This window comes from Doryrhamphus excisus, chromosome 19 (assembly GCF_030265055.1).
Source record: "Doryrhamphus excisus isolate RoL2022-K1 chromosome 19, RoL_Dexc_1.0, whole genome shotgun sequence".
Classification (NCBI taxonomy): Eukaryota; Metazoa; Chordata; class Actinopteri; order Syngnathiformes; family Syngnathidae; genus Doryrhamphus; species Doryrhamphus excisus.
In genome coordinates this window covers 5,271,320-5,290,076 of record NC_080484.1, presented here as the reverse complement: position 1 = coordinate 5,290,076, position 18,757 = coordinate 5,271,320, and the positions used below count along the sequence as shown (strand labels likewise).

General features: G+C 43.4%; 1 protein-coding gene across 2 annotated transcripts; it reads right to left on the bottom strand.

The window, feature by feature from the left end:
* Positions 1 to 108: 108 nt before the first annotated feature.
* LOC131106982 (sarcoplasmic/endoplasmic reticulum calcium ATPase 2) lies at positions 109 to 17,724 on the bottom strand. Of its 2 annotated transcripts, XM_058056590.1 has the most exons (24): positions 17,091 to 17,724; positions 16,870 to 16,887; positions 16,473 to 16,555; positions 15,201 to 15,305; positions 13,539 to 13,677; positions 11,464 to 11,544; positions 9,592 to 9,677; positions 9,358 to 9,513; positions 9,147 to 9,288; positions 8,898 to 9,064; positions 8,146 to 8,234; positions 7,958 to 8,060; positions 7,745 to 7,876; positions 7,543 to 7,662; positions 6,104 to 6,322; positions 5,903 to 6,026; positions 5,612 to 5,823; positions 5,310 to 5,530; positions 5,023 to 5,225; positions 4,757 to 4,842; positions 4,540 to 4,673; positions 4,192 to 4,309; positions 2,862 to 2,982; positions 109 to 876 (listed from the first exon to the last, which is right to left on the bottom strand). In XM_058056590.1, exons 1-24 carry the CDS (start codon positions 17,206 to 17,208, stop codon positions 863 to 865), a joined length of 2,991 nt encoding a protein of 996 aa, XP_057912573.1. In that variant the 5' UTR covers positions 17,209 to 17,724; the 3' UTR covers positions 109 to 862. The 2 variants fall into 2 exon arrangements, with proteins under 2 accessions (XP_057912573.1, XP_057912572.1); XM_058056589.1 differs by lacking the exon at positions 109 to 876 and having other exon boundaries at positions 2,345 to 2,982.
* Positions 17,725 to 18,757: the final 1,033 nt, after the last annotated feature.

The following is an 18,757-nucleotide window of genomic DNA, read 5'->3' as shown; positions in this document are numbered from 1 at the left end:
AATACTATTGTCAGTAATGCAAGTCCTCCTGTCCTGTTACCAAAACCACCATTTTTTAAAAACTCATACACATAAAAAAAAACTCAGAGAAAACTTGAAGTATGATTTATTTTATTTACCTAAAACCACAATCTCTAATGTAACTACAATCATCAGAATTAAATAATGATAGTCTCATTTATTTTACAGATGATTAATATACATGTTTGTTTACCCACATCACCCCCTTATTATTATTATTATTATATCACAGTTTTACAGCCAAACATACAAGATCATAAAAACCAAAATCGGTAAGAAAACAGGATAATGTATTGCAGGAATGTCCTTAACGGAATAAAACCACAAGACAAGAAACAAAAGAGGAATGCAGAAAACAAGTAGCGCGCGGTCGTCGTGAGTCATTTCTGGTGTCCTAACGTTGTGCAAACAGTACAGTAAGAAAAAACAGTGAGCTCCAAAAAGTTTGTCGTAAAACCTCGAGTATTCTTATACATTAGAATATTGTAGAATTACAAACCGCAAAAGCTCACATACAGCTGCGAGGCATGCATGATGTCTGGACACAAAATGCAACCCGGTGTTTAGTAATTACGATTCTCTACACATCCAAAGTATACCTTGGATGTAACAAAAAATAAAATAAGACATGCAAGGAGGGAGGAACGTTCAAGAACATCCCTGCACACTAAAACTGAATTCCTGTATTTGGTCTCTTTCCTATAAAGAAATCACGTGTATCTCTGCACACTTACATATTTACACACATACACTTGGTGGGTGTGAGGGGTGTGTGTGTGCGTGTGTGTACATGCCAGATGGTGGTATGACTCCATCCGCTCCTTAAATTGTGTGAAGACTGTTAGGAGAGCCAACCTGCAACAAAGAAATACAACATTAGAATACCATGCCAAATTGCATTCAATCACCAGATATTATTAAAAGTGTGGGGGGGAGTGAATGTGGCGCACACGGTGGCATTCCCAATGTAAGCACTTATGTTCATTACACATATATCAGTAGGAACTGTCGTTTATCATCCACACCAATAGGGGGCGGCACACACCATCTTAGCAAACACTTAATGGGTTACGAATAGCAAAATAACTTTCCGTTTAATCAAATTAGATTCAAAGTGTTTCAAAGATGGAAAAATACTCACGCTAGTGACAGGGTAGCCAATGGAAGGCATTGGAGGAAACAAAAAGCAACAAATGTCAAGTGGTACAAACAACATGCTAACATCCGGGCTACTTATCCCCTAAACATGCTTTAAAGATGGCGTCTTCTCCACGTAATTAATGCTCATCCAGCAACACACAAAGTATTAGGAGTCGAGCCTTAATTCAAGAATGACAGAAAACACTTTGATTCAAAGGGTTCGTGAGTGTATTTTTCTTTCCTTAAACGTAAAAAAAGACAAGAATGGAGGGGTATTCGTTTGAAATCCAAAGTCATTTGTGAGTCGTAGTTTCCTTATTAACGTCCTTTGAATCAAGCGCCATCGAGACGGTTAACATCTTTGACTACTTTTGCAAACTAAGTTAATGAACGTCACACAAAAAACAAAACACGCAAAAACATGATTAAAAAAACTAAAACGTTAGAGGGGAATGAATAGTTTGTTCCATTTTTCTGCACAAGCAAACCCGGAGGGTGTGGGGTGGCACCGGCACACCTCCAATGTTACCATAGAGATGAGCACAAAACGAAAACATTTGTTATCACATTGAGGTAGCTGTGCTCTTCCCAGTGAAAAACGTATTTCAAATCATAGCAGTAAAAAAAAAAAAGGTGAATCTGTACTATAACATTTGGGGGTAAAAGGGGGAGGGGGGCACACAATTAAATTAGAAATGAGCAACCACATACAGTTCATGCTTGGTCATGCAGAGTTGTGTTTTCTGGAATATTATTATTTCTTTCTTATCCAAGCCAGCGCTTCTCAACTGGTTATGCCTGCAGGACCCCCACGGCCCACGAACTCTGGGTCCCCACATGACTGTTATGTTTTTTCAAAATTTTTACCCATACATCTGTTTGCCCAGGCAAAGACCTCCAATTTACCAGTTGAGAAGAACTGATTCTAACATTCGCTCCCAAACCCCCTCCTAGCCTCCTGTTCTTGGTTGCCGCACGTCGCTTGTCCTCTGAAGACACAGTAAATATGAAGAAATGAAGAACGGTAAATATTAGGGAGGGGGTAAATCAAGGCGGTACACGTCTAAGCCACGCTGGTCCAACAAATTTACAAAGCCATAAAAAAAGCATAAAATATTGAAATAGTGTTCAATCTCTGTACAGATCAACAATTTTCTGGTGCCCCCTTCTTTGTTTTGATATGGGGGGGGGGGGGAGTAGACGAAATAATAACTGTATTGACACGAGTCTCAAAATCCTCTAAACTACATCACCAAGCTTAAAAAAAAGTGTGAATTTATATTAATGTTAAAAGTAAAAAGTCAAATCAAATCTATGCGAGTGATCGATAGCCAACAATTTAGGGTACTGTTGCGCTTCATGTTTCATAGACGCTCCTCACACACACACACGCGCGCACGCAAAGCACACCTACACACAACACACACAAGCTGCGCACATGGGAGGCGGGGCAGAGAGGGGGCAGGTGGTGGGGAGCAAACGTGGGGAGTGATGGCTGTGATGTTGGGAGGGGGAGGAAAAAAAAAAAAGTTGTGCTCAAGTCAGTCAGGACCAGAACATGTCGGCCATGTTAGTGTCGGTGCTGTAGATCCAGAGGACCAGAGGGAGGGTGATGGCCATGAAGGGCCAGGAGATTCCCTCCATGCATGCAGCCAGGCAGCAGCCTTTGGAGCTGGCCGACTTCTCCTCCAGCTCTTTACCGGGCTCCAGGTAGTTCCTGGCCGCAAATTTCAGTATCTCGTCCAGCAAAATGACTGGGAGGGAGATCTTGAGCACCACCAGCCACTGGGTCAGGTTCAGGGGGGTGATCTGGAAGATGATCTGGCAGGGAAAAGTCAAATCAATAAATGGTACACGCAAATGCAATACAATTACAGTAATCTGTCATGTATCACAGTTCATTTGGTTCCAAACTTCACCATAAGTTAATTTCTACCAAATAGGATTAGTTATACATCAATGGAGTATTTCCATAGTTAAGAGAATAGGGAAAAAAACGATCTTCTAAATACACTCAACATTGTTACAACCCTCCAGACATGAAATAACACCTCTATAGTCACCTTTACACTCCTACAGAGAACATACAGTAGAGATATAGTAGTAACAGATTCACACATTTGCATTGGGATAGTTTTAATTTTTTTGAACAGCCTACTTTGGCTACCGTCTCATCAATGGAAAACTACTGACAACTAGGGACCAGTGCAGATTACTACCTATCACATCTTTACATGAGTTTTGTGAATGCCTTATATTTGCATTTTATCAGATTTTGCCATTTTTATGCTTGGGCCGACAAAAAAGTAAAATTTGCTAAAATATGCCTATTTGTTTTTTTTTACTAAAAATGTCGTATTTAACCATGAAACAGCGATGTGAGAGTGAAACAGTAAAGTGGCAAGGGACAGCTGTACAGTGAATCCCTGCAAATTGATGATTTAGCATTTACTGCCTTGCAAATCTGCAGATATGGAATTTATCATTACATAAACATAGACTACTGTTAGAAAGCCCACAACTCTGACATGTTTATGTCGTTGCGGTTCACTGGTAATGGTTTTTTTTTCCCATACTTTACACACTTTATTCAGCGGTCCTTGAAGGCACCAAAGTTGTGTGCTTTGAGATGCTCGTCTGGCAATAAAGCACAAGGTTCAACAGTTTTCAACAATCTGGCACAGCTTGGAGAGATCCACGCTAGTGCAAGCGTGATGACCAGGCTAAAGGCTACACCAAGACTCACCTTCTGTTCTATCATTCCTTAGTGGTGAGTATCTATACATTTTATGCTATGCTTTATGCTATGTAAAAGGACAGGGATTGCATGGCAGCTTAAGAAAACCTAAGGCAAAATGATTCCTAGTTCTTTTAAGAGCAGAACCTCTCAATGTTTTATTTCTTCCAGGAGTATGGTGGGCTGAACCAAAATAAATTCTCACAGGATTCACCGTGCCACATTTTGTAAAACCTGTTCTCTAAAGCGTTCAAGTGACAAGTGGGACGACATTTACATTTCCAGTTTCTTACCGGAAGAGGCTCCACATAAAGGATGAGGAAGTGGAGGGACATGGAGAGACAGATGGCCCCCAGCAGCCACACGTTCTCCCAGGGAGGCATGCGCAGCAGCGACTGGTTCTCTGATACGCTGTTAATACAAAAGCCAGCCGTTTATTATTATTACAATCTCCAACTGGTTCATTCTGTGCCAGTATGGGAGCAAGGGAGTTAATGAGGCAGATTTATGATAATGCTGCTTTAATTGCCAGTGAGCGGCAACAAAACGCTGAGCTGTGCATTTCTACCTTCTCGGAGGAACCTTGCGCCTCATTTGAGCACTTTAAAAGCAGTAGCAGTGGCCAAGGGCAAACAGCACACCTGTTTAGAGCGTTGCACATCTCAATGGTAACCAGCACTGACAAGGCCATGGTCATCGGGTAAGGAGACTCAAACACCTTGCAGTCCAGACCCTGGTAGTCTGGATTCTCTGGACCACACTGCAGGAAGTGGCTCTGTAAGCAGCAACAATAAAAATGGCAAGTCAGCACATATTGTTGCATGTCGGTGACATGATAGTGAGGCTCCTATTTTATACCAGTTGGTAAAAGGTGATCCTTGGTCCGTCTTCGGCAGCAACAAACCACCAGGCAGCAGCACCCACGGTGGCAGCACCCACATAACCTACATAAAACAGCATGCTATCATACACACGGGACATAACGTATCTGCTGCAGTCAGAAAATATGTAAACACATCACTTGAACAAGAGCGTTCACTACCAAACTACGCTTGAACATATCACGCCTCAGCAGGTGCTGCTGTTTCGATTGGCGAAAGGGGTCAAAGTCCAAACTGACTTACATCCGATGGCTAGGTATCTGAAGAAGAGCCATCCGGAGATGAGGGGCTCGCGAGCATTGCGAGGAGGCTTGTTCATGATGTCCAAGTCCGGCGGGTTGAAGCCCAAAGCGGTGGCGGGCAGCCCATCAGTCACCAAGTTGACCCAGAGCAGCTGGACTGGGATGAGAGCTTCGGGGAAGCCGAGAGCCGCCGTCAGAAAGATGCTACAAAAAACAACAACAACGTGGATACAATTAGAGGACAACAATGGTGTGCACAGTTGATGCTCGGACAGAAGCTCCGCTCACCAGACGACTTCGCCCACATTAGAGGAGATAAGGTATCGGATGAACTGCTTCATGTTGTTGTAGATGGCTCGCCCTTCTTCCACCGCGGCCACAATGGTGGCAAAGTTGTCGTCGGCCAGCACCATCTCGGAGGCCGTCTTCGCCACAGCCGTGCCAGAGCCCATGGCGATACCGATTTCAGCCTTCTTGAGGGCAGGGGCGTCGTTCACTCCGTCGCCGGTCTGATAAGTAGGAAGAATCATAATGTGACGTTTCCTAACATTCTGCAGCGAGAAAAATACAAGTCATGTGTTTCTTCTGACCATAGCTGTGATCTCGTCATAGGACTGCAGATACTCCACAATCTTGGACTTGTGGGACGGCTCGACACGGGCAAAACAGCGGGCCTTGACCACCGCATCCCTTTGCGCCGAAGGGGACAGGTCATCAAACTCTCGGCCGGTGAAGGCCATGCTAGAGACATCGTCGTCCTCTCCAAAAATACCGATGCGTCTGCAAATTGCCACTGCCGTACCTGAAACGACAAGGACACCTTAGTGAACAGCTGGACGCGGAGCTCTACAAAATCGCGACGTGATGCAGGCTGTGCATACCCTTGTTGTCACCGGTGATCATAATCACACGAATGCCCGCGAGACGGCAAAGTCTAATGGAAGCTGCCACCTCTGCCCGTGGAGGATCCAGCATGCCCACGCAGCCCACAAATGTTAAATCAGTCTGTGATGATCAAACAAAACATTTTGTCAGAAACACTGAATATTCGCTTAAATAAGAGCCAACAAATCTGCACTCACTTCATACTCGACAAAGCGAGTGCAGTCCTCCAGCACCAGGTCACTCTTGTTCATGGGGTTGTCCCGGGTGGCCAGGGCAAGGCAGCGGAGGGTGTCCCTGCCCGTCCCGTACTCCCTGATCACAGACATCAGCTTGTCCTTGATGCCGGGGGTCATGGGCACCTTGTTGCTGCCTACACGTACGTGTGTGCATCTGTCAATCACTCCCTCGGGGGCACCCTGTTGGAAGAGCGCAGAACTCTTGAAAGCGTTGACTGTATCTCAGGTATACAGTATATACTGTACAGTATCAGACAGCAATAAGTGAATTTTCGCAAAATAGGGATTCTTATACAGGCAATGGATTATTTTCATAGTTAAGAGCATAAAAACCCGTTTGCAACTTTCTACAGGGGTGGGCCAACTTTCTGACTAGCAGGCCAGGGTGAAAACATTTGGCGGAGGGGCCGTCAATATATACACACATACACATATATACATACACACACACACACACACACACACACATATATACCTATATCTATACACACACATATATATATATATAGACATATATATCTATATACATACATACATACATATTCACACACACACTGTAGGTGGCATCAAGCAGAATGACATACTTGCTCATGGTGCAATTAAAACAAACACACATCCACAGCAAGCTAACGTATCACATAAATCAACAAAGTGCTATACATAACACGCAACTTAAAACTTTACAAATGTCTGCAAGGCATGCTGGGTAGTCCATCTACAACAACAATATGAACTATGAACAATAAAACATTGGCTATCAAGAGTATGTTAACTCCTCCTTGTTTACTCCGACCTAATCAGCATATTTTGCAATCAAGCAAAAATCCGACAAACACGGCAAAATGTTGGGGCAAAGTGTACCATGAGCAAGTGTACCATCATGCCTTGCAGCAGGAATATATGGTTGCTTTTCTGGCATACATATTTGTATGTATGCCTACATGGTGCCGTTGGTAGGTAGGTTGTATGTGTTGACGTGTTGTGTTTGGGTGGCTTTTTTCTACAAGCTACAGATTGCATCTGACCATTTTGGCAATTCAATCGTGCCACAATAACACTGCAAGTCATGTTCTATTACACAATATAGTGATGTAAGAAAAAAAAGCCATTTAAGACATAAATAAAACCTGTGCTCGCGTGTGTTGCTGCAAATGTGTTCTGGTGCTAGGGGAGCTCCGTGTGGGGTGGACAGGAAGGGAAGCAGAGGATTCAGAGCTGAGTTTTAGCTTGGTGTTACGGCTACAGTCGCAGCCCAGTAGTGTTAAGAGATTATTGTGCCTGTTGAGAGATCTTTCAAACCGGCAAAAAAAGCCTGATGTTCCGGCAATCAGGTCTGGTGCTTGTGCGTCCCAATGAACATTACAGTAACATTACCGACAGTAACATCGTGACTGGTGTACCTTAACAAACATCTTCCCTGCAGAGGAGCGGGCTTTGTTGGGGGTGCAGTACACAGACATGGATTTCCTGTCTCGGGAGAATTCCAATGTGAACTCTTTCTTCATCAGCTGTTTGATGACCTGCACATTTAAACATGCGCACTCTTTTAAAAACACAGATCATCCATAATTTTGCCTGAATAAAGCTGAAAATGTTACATACGGAATTGCAGGCGTTGGCTCTCTCGATCTTGGAAAGGCCTTTCACTTCGGTATCAAAAACATTCATCTTCTCCACCAGACACGTGAGGGCCGTCTCAGTGGCCTCGCCCACCTTCTCATATACACCTTTGGTCTGGAAACACGTCAAACGAGAATGCAAATCAACACAAAGGCAAAGAGGAGTGCTACATGTGTTGCAAGTCAAAACACAAACCTCATTGTAGTCCAGTGAGGAATCATTGCAGAGAGCACAGATGGAAGCCAGCTCCACCAGAGCGTCATACTTGGAACATTTGACTTGTTTGCCATCATGGAACCTTTACATGTGGGAAAATAACTACTGTTAAGCCCAGTTGGAGGAAGAACGAATATGATTTAAGCATAAAGATACTGAAGACTCACACTTCCCCATCTGGTGCATATGTGGAGCCAGTAACGGTGAATTCCTTTAGGGAGCAATGACCGCCATCTGCCCGGTCGATAATGAACATCTGCAAAACAAAAACATTTTAAAAAGTCATACTATTATTAGTATGTGACATCAACAGCGATGTAGTGTGCGTGGAGCGAAGAGGGCGGGGGGGTGGACAGCAGGATGGAGATGGAGCTGACACTATCCAGCTGTATGGTGTCTGGGACAAAGATTCTAGAAAAGTATGGATGCATTTGGTGGAGGTTTGCGTGGAAAAAGCCGGGTCAAACAGCCCAAAATAGCAGCCTCCACCCAGCTGCTCTGGGGCTGCACAAATTATTTTTCATACACAATTTTGACTTGAAGAAAAACAGGATGAAAAGGCGAGATGCGGGAGGAAGGGACGTCTCGCTCTCACTCTCTCGCTCTCTCTCGCTCCACACAAGGTCAGTTACGCAACTTTACTGCTGCCTGTGCTGTGAGTGAGTGACTAACTGCGTCCGGCATACTGATCAGCATGCTGTCTGACCGTGCATGGAGGAGGAGGAGGAGGCGGGTGGTGAAGAGGAGGGATCATGTAGAGGATATGAACAGAATGACGAATTAAGAGAGGTGGAAGGGGGGGGGGGGGGGGGCAACTCAGACTCAAACCAAACAGAGGCAAGTTGGATGACTACAACCAAGAATTGTGTGTAAGCATTTAGGTCTTTCATCATCCTCGGTGAGTCACAAGTTTCCTTACCCTGCACACAGACATCTGATTGGTGGTCAGGGTGCCGGTCTTGTCGGAGCAGATGACGGACGTGCAGCCAAGGGTCTCCACCGAGGGAAGACTGCGGACAATGGCGTTCTTCTTGGCCATGCGGCGTGTGCCCAAAGCCAGGCAAGTGGTGATGACGGCGGGCAAACCTGAAGCCCAGACAGGATGTAGTTAGGAAATGGGACATTGTGGAGATACGCAGTCATTACCGCGTTTGTGTGGTCAAAACACCTTCGGGGATAGCCGCCACCGCCAGAGCCACTGCGATCTTGAAGTAGTAGACGGCCCCGCGGATCCAGGAACCGCCGTGGACGGGATCGTTGAAATGGCCGATGTTGATGATCCACACGGCAATGCAGATCAGTGAAATGACCTGGAAGAAAACGACACACAATCACATGAGTTGCAGTTACAGGTGGAACTAAAAACATGGCGACATTACTTTGGACAACTGCTGTCCGAATTCATCCAACTTCTGCTGCAGGGGCGTGCGCTCCTGCTCCGTTGCGGCCATCTCGTCGCGGATTTTGCCAATCTCCGTGTTTCCACCTGTAGCCACCACCACGCCTACGGCCTTACCTGCCGCTATGTTGGTGCCCTGGGAGGGTAAAGGTAAATAAAGAACCCATTAGGGTTATGGGTTGGCGTTCATGAGTTGAGCTCATGGCTCACTCACAGAAAAGAGCATGTTTTTCTTGTCCTGGTTGACGGCACGAGGGTCTGGCACGGGGTCAGTGTGTTTGATGACCGACACGGACTCTCCTGCAGAGGGAGCAGACAGAAAAAGCAGTGAGGTTGCTGTGATGCTTTCGCCACACTTTGGTTGGGCTGCTGCCTAAAAGCAAGCACGGCAACCATCAACCGCCACCTCTCAGAGGGGCTGCGCGATAGCAGGGACACATCTCCCCACATGTTCTGACAGAGGCTGTGTGGCCATGAATGGGGAAAGGCAGAGGAGCGGAAAACAAGCCAAAACACTAAAAATACCCCATGGAGTTTGCAACCAATTAAGGCAGTTTGGGAAGGACGGGAGATTTAAGGCCTTGATTCACATAAAACTCCTCTCTCTCGTGCAGCATCCATCCTTATAGACGGCTTTGAATATTTTCCATTGCGGTCCAAGCAGAGCTTCCTGGGTCCAGCCTTCCATTCATCCACATCACTCATGTCTGCTTGTTTTGTATCGACCGAGTAGCCATGACGACGGTCGATGTCATGGGGGCATATGCGGCAAAGGGAGTCCGCTTTGATTTGATTTCTCAGCGGTGTTGAACTCACTCAACCTATGCTGGATTAAATTGAATGCTGTCAATGCCCCAATTAGCACCTCTATTTAATTAACCCACAGTGGCCGGAATGTGTGGTCTATGATAGCAAATAACTACCGTCGTGTCTTAACGCTGGAACAAAGAACCTGGGGGCATAAACGGCTGTGGGCAACCAGCTGATGCATTTTTATGAGCTCCACAAGATGGCAGCAGTCACATTTTTAGTATAATGAGTTGTCCCTGTCCAGCATTAACCTCTGCATGCGCTTTAAAATGTTGCTCCTCAACTCCTCCTGGTAGCTCCTAGCATGCGTCGTGCAACAAACCAGAGAGCCATTACCGTAATTTCCCACCAGGTTTTTTTTTTTTTTTAAACATCATACATACAGGAAGTACACTGTCCAAAAGGAAGGAAAAAAAAACCTTGTGTGAGTCTGTTATCTGATTTAAATGTAATGTGTCTAATTTTCTCAGATTATATCTACTATATCGTGTAAAGGCAACTATAGGAGCGTTATTTCATGTCTGGAGGGCTCTATTATTAAAAGCCATATTTAAAAGATTGGGAACAGGTTTTCTGTGCCATAATTACAAAAACACTCTATTAAGATTGAATCCTACTTCACAGAAATGTACTTGTGGTCAGGTGTGGAACCAATTAACGGCAATAAACGAGGGCCAACAGGACATCATTTAACATGTGCCGACGGTTGTTAGGGGTCGCAATAAATCATTGAGTTGACCTTGTGATGAAGTTAAGCATGCAAATTAGATGATACAGAGCATACCAGACACTTTTTGTTACTGAAAACCTTAATATGAGTCTGCCTTTGAGAGGTTTGTCTGTAAATAATGTGCAAATGTGGATTGATATCCGTGTTGAGAAATGCTGAAATGATATTTTAGACAGCGTTGTTGTTTGATTAGGATACCAATTATGCTAGCTTGGAAATTGTAGCTGCTGTGTCCACCACTGACTCACTAAATAATTTCCATGCTATTTAAATTTAATTGTGGATGCAAAAATCCAGTTATGTGATTAAAATACGGCAGTTTGATACATGCTCGAATGCATCCAGGTGTCATGTTATATCTTTAAAGAGTCTTCTTTGAGAACCACAAAAAAGATGTTAAAAGATTCAGTTCTATATAAGATGAACATTTTTTTATAAAAAAATAACGGGTTCATTAACATCCCACCCTGGTGCATTTGAGGTACATGAACGCCCCGGCTATAATTAGATTTCCATTCAGGGCATGTGTGGTTCAACTTATTTTACCTGTTAGGATTGACTGGTCGACTCTCAGCGTGGTTGACTTGATGGACGTAAGCCTGATGTCTGCAGGCACTTTATCGCCAACTGTGGATAGGAAACAACAAAGCACAAAACACACATTCTGTAAGTAATAGCCTTTTACACAGACTTCCACGGTTGAAACACATTTGTACTAGGGATCTTAACTTACAATGGGAAAACAGTTCCCTGACGGGGGAAAACAACAATAATGCCACAGAACAGTATTGAATTCCCATTAACCACGAGGACACAAAGTCATTACTACTCCTCCTTTACAGACTTTTTAGCGATCCTTGTAAAAGTAAATGTAAATAAACACTAAAACCCCGCAAATTTATCATCTCTTGCGTAAAAGGCAATCAAACAGAAAGACCGCTTCGTGTCATTCGTCACCACACAGCAGTCTGGAAAAGGGATGCCGACTGGCAGCAGTAGCAAGGTATGAATAAATCTGGACAGTTAAGACAAGTAGGAAGACATGTAAACCCTTGAGCCTCTAAAGTGCCCAAAAGCAGAGGGGGTGGTGGGATGCAAGAAGAATTAGAAGACCCAATGAAACGCATCCAAAAATGGGAAAACTATTTCTGATCAGCTGCACATGTTCAACGGGATTTAAGGAGGTGGGATTCTTAGTCGGTGTACAGTACAACATCCATGGATACCATTCAGCCAAAAAGAAATACATTTGTGAGCAACTGCGAAACAATGTACAACTTAAAATACAAGCATCGTTGAGTATTTGATGAAATGAACACACCTCGAGAAGACTGTACCATCTGCACTGCCAAATATGGTCCTCTACTATACAAGAAACTGTCAAAAGCACTTCCATCACTAGAAAAGACAACAAGTGAAGTCTTGCATTGGCGTAATAAGATGAAGTTCACAGGGAATTCCACTACAATTCATAACGCTGCCTCAAACAAACTTTGATGCACATGAGGCGAACCTTTCCTCTATTTCTTTTTTTTAGCTTGAATTATTCTTGGAAAGTCACGACCTGAAGGATCAGGACCTTTCTTCACCCCGTGTGAACAAAGTGGATTATTCCCGCAGTGAAAGTAAACTGTTGATCGTCTCAGTCAAAGTTTAGAACACCTCCACAGTCTTGTGACTTCAACAATAGCAGATTTATTGAACATGTGACTGTAACACAAGCATTAAAATAAAAAAAAGGCACACTGAGCATCTCCTCCTACACACGGCACCCAGCACATAAAGCCAACAGCTTTATGTGACCTTTCGCTGATGTCCTCCAGTCCTCTAGGGACTGTTTGTCCTTCCTTTATGAGCGGAAAGATCACAATCCAAACTTATAATCCAAACCAAGTCTTACATTCTGTACATTGTCAGTTTGTTCCAATGACGGAACGATAATTGAGGTGGGAAAGTGGACAATAGTGGCGAGGGACGTGCCAATCTAAAACATGACAGTTCCAATTACAGCCATGTTTTTGACATTGGAAAATATGAGGCATCAGCAGTGGTTGGACAAAAAAAGCATAAATCCTATCGATGGAGTATGCTCAAGGTTGGCCCGATGTAGATATGGTCGATAACGATATCGGCACCAACTCTTCCCTTCCAACTAATGGGCAATATGCTGTAAGACAATTTAGTGTTACGGGGCAGGCCTAGGACACGCTGGAGAGATCATGTCTCACAGCTGGCCTGGAAGAGCCTTGGTTGTCCTCCCGGTGGAATTGGAAAATGTGGCCGGAAATCGGCAACTGTGGACTGAGACTGCTACTCCTACCCAGACCCAGATAAGTGGGAAAAAAATGGATGGATGTAATTCACAAATTCAAGAATCCAATGAAATAATGCTATCAATGTTACACATTGAAAAGCTGCACGTTTATCTTTGGCCCAAACATCCACATAAGAAGAAAATAAAGTATGAACAAATCCATGACATTATAAACAAGTATTAAAAGGAAAACACTTAGCTTCATAGCAAGCCTGTTACTGCGTCATTACTTGTGCGCCCATATCATTGTCGGCAGGAAAATACAATCAGTTATCAACCACCAGGCGTCCCCATTAGTTGTTCTTACCTGCGACCTCCACAATGTCCCCGGGCACAATATCCCTGGCCTTGATTCTCTGGACACTCTTCCTGTCCTGGCGGTACACCTTCCCCATCTCGGGCTCGTACTCCTTCAGGGCCTCGATGGCATTTTCCGCATTTCGCTCCTGACGTCGGGATTTGAAGAAAGGTTAGACCGACCGTGTGTGGTTGTTTGTGCATTTAGCAGCAGGCAAGGCAATTACACAGATGGATGAAACTAAATCTCGATAGCGCAGTAAAGCCATCTCTCGTTTATCATTCATCCGACTCCACGCATCAGACACAATCCCGACTAGACCCTTCATTTGCAAGACAATCTCGCGCAGTGCCACCCACTCCACCGAATGAATGTGTCATGTAAATGATCTTTCCACAGCAAGTGAGCTCAGGCGGAAGCGAGATGCGATCTGCCAGCAAGGCTAGAAAACCTTCACCTTTAGTAAACCACCAAAGTAACGGTTGAATTGTCATGAGTCTGAAACAGAGGTGAGACAAATCTCTTCTTCCCGTCATTTGTTGGAAAGAATAGGTCGCTTTTGAAGTTGTGGGTTTTCATGACATAATGGAGGAAAAACTTCATTCCTCATGAGCATAATACTGCCTCTGACCCCGGCCAGAGTATACAGACAGGACCTTTTAACTGAGACGGGAAGAAGCATCACTATACTCCCTGAAATGGAGCCTCAGCCAACTATCAGTCAGTCAGTTCCTAGTTCAAACATTGTTTTGTTCTTTTGTTGCTGTTAAAATGAAAATGCAAACAAAGTACGCTACTTTTCCTAAGTACCCTGAACAACTTTTGTGAAAGTGTCCTCCTATAAAAAGAAACTTGGTAATATTTATATTCAAGTTGAATGCTTCGACACGTAAATACTGGTTGAAAATAACCCTGTAAGAAATTCATATTCACCTTTTATGACCCTGCCTCTTAAAAGCATCAAAATCAAAAATCGGAATGGTAATAATTCAAATTCAAATGATGCCTAACCCCTAATGCCTAATGTGCCATCCATTACTTTGGACACATATACAGTTACGGTATATATGCATTTATATACATTTTTTTTAAAGGTGGAAAAGCAACATCTGGAACAGGCATAGACAAACATCAATAGTATTAAAGCTACAGACACAAAAAAAACAATAATGTCCAACATCAAGGACAATACACAATACATTATTGTGGGACTCCTTGACACTCATTTGTCAATGTTGAAAAACATTCAAATGCCAATGATTGATCAATCATGCTGATGTGTCAGCCAGGCACACAACGTGCGCATCCTGGACCTGTTTGGGTGCGCCCAGTCACCACAAAAGAGCATGCACACAATCAGCCCATCTGTCATAATTGACTCCACTTTGTTCTTGTTCTAAGCTCTGCCCAATCTGATTACAGGAGGAGATGCGGCGTGCTGAGTGAATTAGCTCGCCTTTGTGTTCAAAAGAATATCCATCCGCTGCTTTTTTCTACCTGTTTATAGCTGAGGGGTGTCGGGAAATTCTAATGTTTTTATTACAGCAACGGAACAAGCAAACAGGGAGCGCCACACCAGGTGTATCAACAGCCACTGCATTTGTAAAATTGAAAGAACTGCACTGCAAGACAGACTATGTATGTACTATGTTATGTGTTGATAATACATACCTGCCAGACTCCCACAACGGCATTGGCTATGAGAATAAGTAGGATGACAAAAGGCTCCACAAAGGCTGTAACCGTTTCCTCTCCCTCTTCGAACCAGGCCAGCACCTATGAGAAAAGTCAAATTACATACAATTGCGATTACATTTTGACAATCCGGGCGAGGCACTTATAGGTCAGATAACGCTAATCTACGATCCAAGATAAAGCGGCAGTTCTGCTTCCTGCCTAAACAAAAAGACCATAAACAACGCAACATGGGAGGCCGAGGCACACTACAGCCAGTGATTTATGCGCTCGGTAACCATAGTGAACAATGAGATTCTCAGCCAGCGGGCAAACAGCCAGAAGAAACGATGCCACAGGACCGTCAACCCAACACTGGCTCATACATAAGACTCTTTCAGGGAAGGCAGCGGATGGGAATACATCCATTAAGCGAGTGACGGCCTAGCTAGGCGACGATGCCTCAAATAGTAGGACAGAATAGTTTCAGTGCCATGGAGATTTTGAAACAAAATCGGCACTCTGCACGAGCATCATGTGACATCAAATGTGGAAGTCTATGTTAGATATGTCGTATAGGACTTCCACAAGAGGCTGATAGTTGTAATGGTGATGTATTTATCTGCCCACTGACTTACCCTCCTCATTGCAAAGCTCCTGACTACAAACGCTTCATCTGCGTCTTATCTAGTCCACTCTACTGGGCCGTGAAGGGCACTTAATCACTACTATCAGGAGAACTGGAGTGTATAACCGGAGGAGCCACCCGCAAGGTGCACTATATTCGGGCACCCTTCCCACCAGCCGGTGTGATGCCACAGATTTTTTGGTGTGCTTGATGGGTTTCTTGTCCCCCTCATTACGGAGCATTTGGTAACATTAACAAGCAAAATGTTTGCTCGGAAAGGGAATGTTTGTTTACAAGTGAGGTCAGGAGAAAGAGGAGCGCTAGAGTCGCACATCCTCCATTATTGGAGCATTTTTTTTTCATCATTGGTTATCTGAGCTATGTAATATTAGCAAATTTATCGTTATGTCATAATTCCCTTCACACATGTCAAGTCAAATTTATTAATGCAATAGCTTGAACTGGCACTGAGGAGGCAACTCCCCCCAGCACGAGTCCTTGAGTTAAGCGAGTTTCAGGGGCAGCTCGTTGCATAAAACAAAATGCGTCACATTTAGAAGTGACGTAACATGTTCGTGTGATTGGAGATTTCATGCATCCCAAATATTAATGGCGCAAACAAGGAGTTCAGTAATACTTACAAAAGATATGCAGGCAGCCAGTAAAAGGATCCTGACGAGCAAATCTTCAAACTGTTCCACCACCAGCGCCCAAAGGGACTTGCCTTTATGGAAAATAGTTAATGATTGTAAATGAGCAACTTTGTATTGATATTTTACAGTCCCCCCGTTCCGTTATTATATCATACTGACAAATGTTTACCCAATCTGCTGGCAGATAAATGTCAGTCCATTGTGTGGCCAATTATATCAAATAATGATGACTGACACATTTAATAGGCAATGGAAAAACACTTTTACAGACAGACAATGTAGTCTTCAAATACAAAAATACAGTATTAGGAAGCCAACGTATTATGTTTGCATGGAATTAGACTTAAGAACGGTCTCCGAATTGCACACCCGATGATTTACTCACCCTCCTCAGCAGGCAATTCTGCAGACCATCATGAAGGAACCCCAGAGAAGAAAAAAGAAAATTTGGGTCATTTAAACAATGGTCACCAGTAAGTGTGCATAATCAGCATTACAACCGTGTTTAAATGAAATGTGACGACAGAGCAGTGACGTCAACAAGCCCACATAACGTTATTTGACAAGGAAATTATTTACAACAAAAACCACCACCACTGAGCTTACCGTTGGGTCCGTATCGCTCTCGCTGCTTCTTGACTTGTTCCAAGCTCAGCCCGGTGCTTTCATTCACGTTAAAAAAACTGTAGACTTCTTCCACAGTCTTTGTGTGAGCGTTGTCCATGGTGAACGGCTACACTGGAGGGACACCGTTTGCCTCTTTCTAACTGGTCCCGACCTCAACCGGACACTGTCCTACCTTCTTTCTTCACAAGTTAAAATGATAATAAAATAAGAATATAATGCCCGTACAATGTGATATTGGGTGCAATAAACAAATGGCAACAACACAGGGAATTGACGATTCCGGAGCTAACGACCAGTTAGCCGCTAAAGCTAAGCTAACGATTCGGCTATGGCTTGATTTCGCCGGCTGTGCTCTGCTAGCTAGCACTCCCGAGAACCCCCCAACGAAAAACTCATATCAACATAGCTGTCCTTCAAATAATGGTGCCTCTCTCTGTATAAAAAAAGCGAAGAAAGGCTATACAAGACAGGTTATTTAAACATGTGGTTGTCCTCTAGCTTAGCTTCCAAGCCTGATCTGTCTATTATTGCGGAATCACCAGCGTCCTCTTCGGTATTAGTCCGCCGCAGCCTTCAGTGTGCGTCGGATGCGGTGTTCGGTGGCCGCATGTGGAACCTTCTGATTGGTTGACGGAACCGGAAAAGCACTGACGTCATATCGTTGCTTTGATTTTTTTAAAAATTAACATTACCATATGCGTTACTTTCGCGACTATGCTTATGATGTAATGTAATGTAATGATTTGTGATGTAATGATACACCTGTCTAAGGTAAATGTTGTTTATTTTTGTAATTTGATATACTGTATGGTTAATTACTTTACGTGGAGGTTTAGACTGATAGATGGATACCTAAAAAAAAACGTTTACATCAAATATAACATTTTCAAATGTTTACAATAAAACACTTCTCATAAAAAGATCCGTTTAGGGATTACATATAGACATTGCATATTTATTATTTCTGTAATTTATCTTCTAATAGAGCACCGATGCTAAATTTCATGAGAAATTGACCACTTTTTGCTTTACTTCGTAAACTAAATGTACTGAAGTTATCATTAAAAACATATACTGCTGCCTACAGTATCACTTTTCTGTATATGGAGTTATTTTAAGATTTGTTTGGTTTGGTGACTGAGTCAGTAACAGTCAATATAATTGACGAGGCTTCTCAATAGTCGGAATAATATTTGTCTTATTTTATAAAGATCTTATTGTAGACAATGGCTTAGTCTTACTTTTAGAAGCCTTTGATGTGATAGAGCATGAGCCTTATCTCATTGGGTTTGCAAATAACTTTATCAATGTAATCTGGGTATTAAACAGGGATACAGACAGTCCAGTGTGTCTTCCACATGGCACATGCCAAAGACTTAGGATTATTGCCCACATACCCCCTGGAGGGGGTGCTCTGCTACAGAGAAAACGGGTGGAATGAACCCAACTCTCTCAACTCTTACTAAGGTCTGATTTAAACATTAAAAACTGAGCCATAAAACTCAGTTGGAAACTAATCTAAAAAAAACACAATTACAGCCCACAGAATATTCCCATGAGTTGGGAGTTATAAATTTACAGCATTTTTACAACATATACCTGTTTTTGTTTTTTAGAGTAATTATTGGCTGAGAAGTGTACCGAGG

Excerpts from the sequence above, each read along its gene's own strand:
- LOC131106982 (XM_058056589.1), bottom strand. The coding sequence starts at position 17,208 with ATGGACAACGCTCACACAAAGACTGTGGAAGAAGTCTACAGTTTTTTT. Across the intron at positions 9,514-9,591 it reads AGAAAAACATGCTCTTTTCT|GGCACCAACATAGCGGCAGG; the intron begins GTGAGTGAGCCA and ends TTACCCTCCCAG. Across the intron at positions 9,289-9,357 it reads TCGGACAGCAGTTGTCCAAA|GTCATTTCACTGATCTGCAT; the intron begins GTAATGTCGCCA and ends GTTTTCTTCCAG.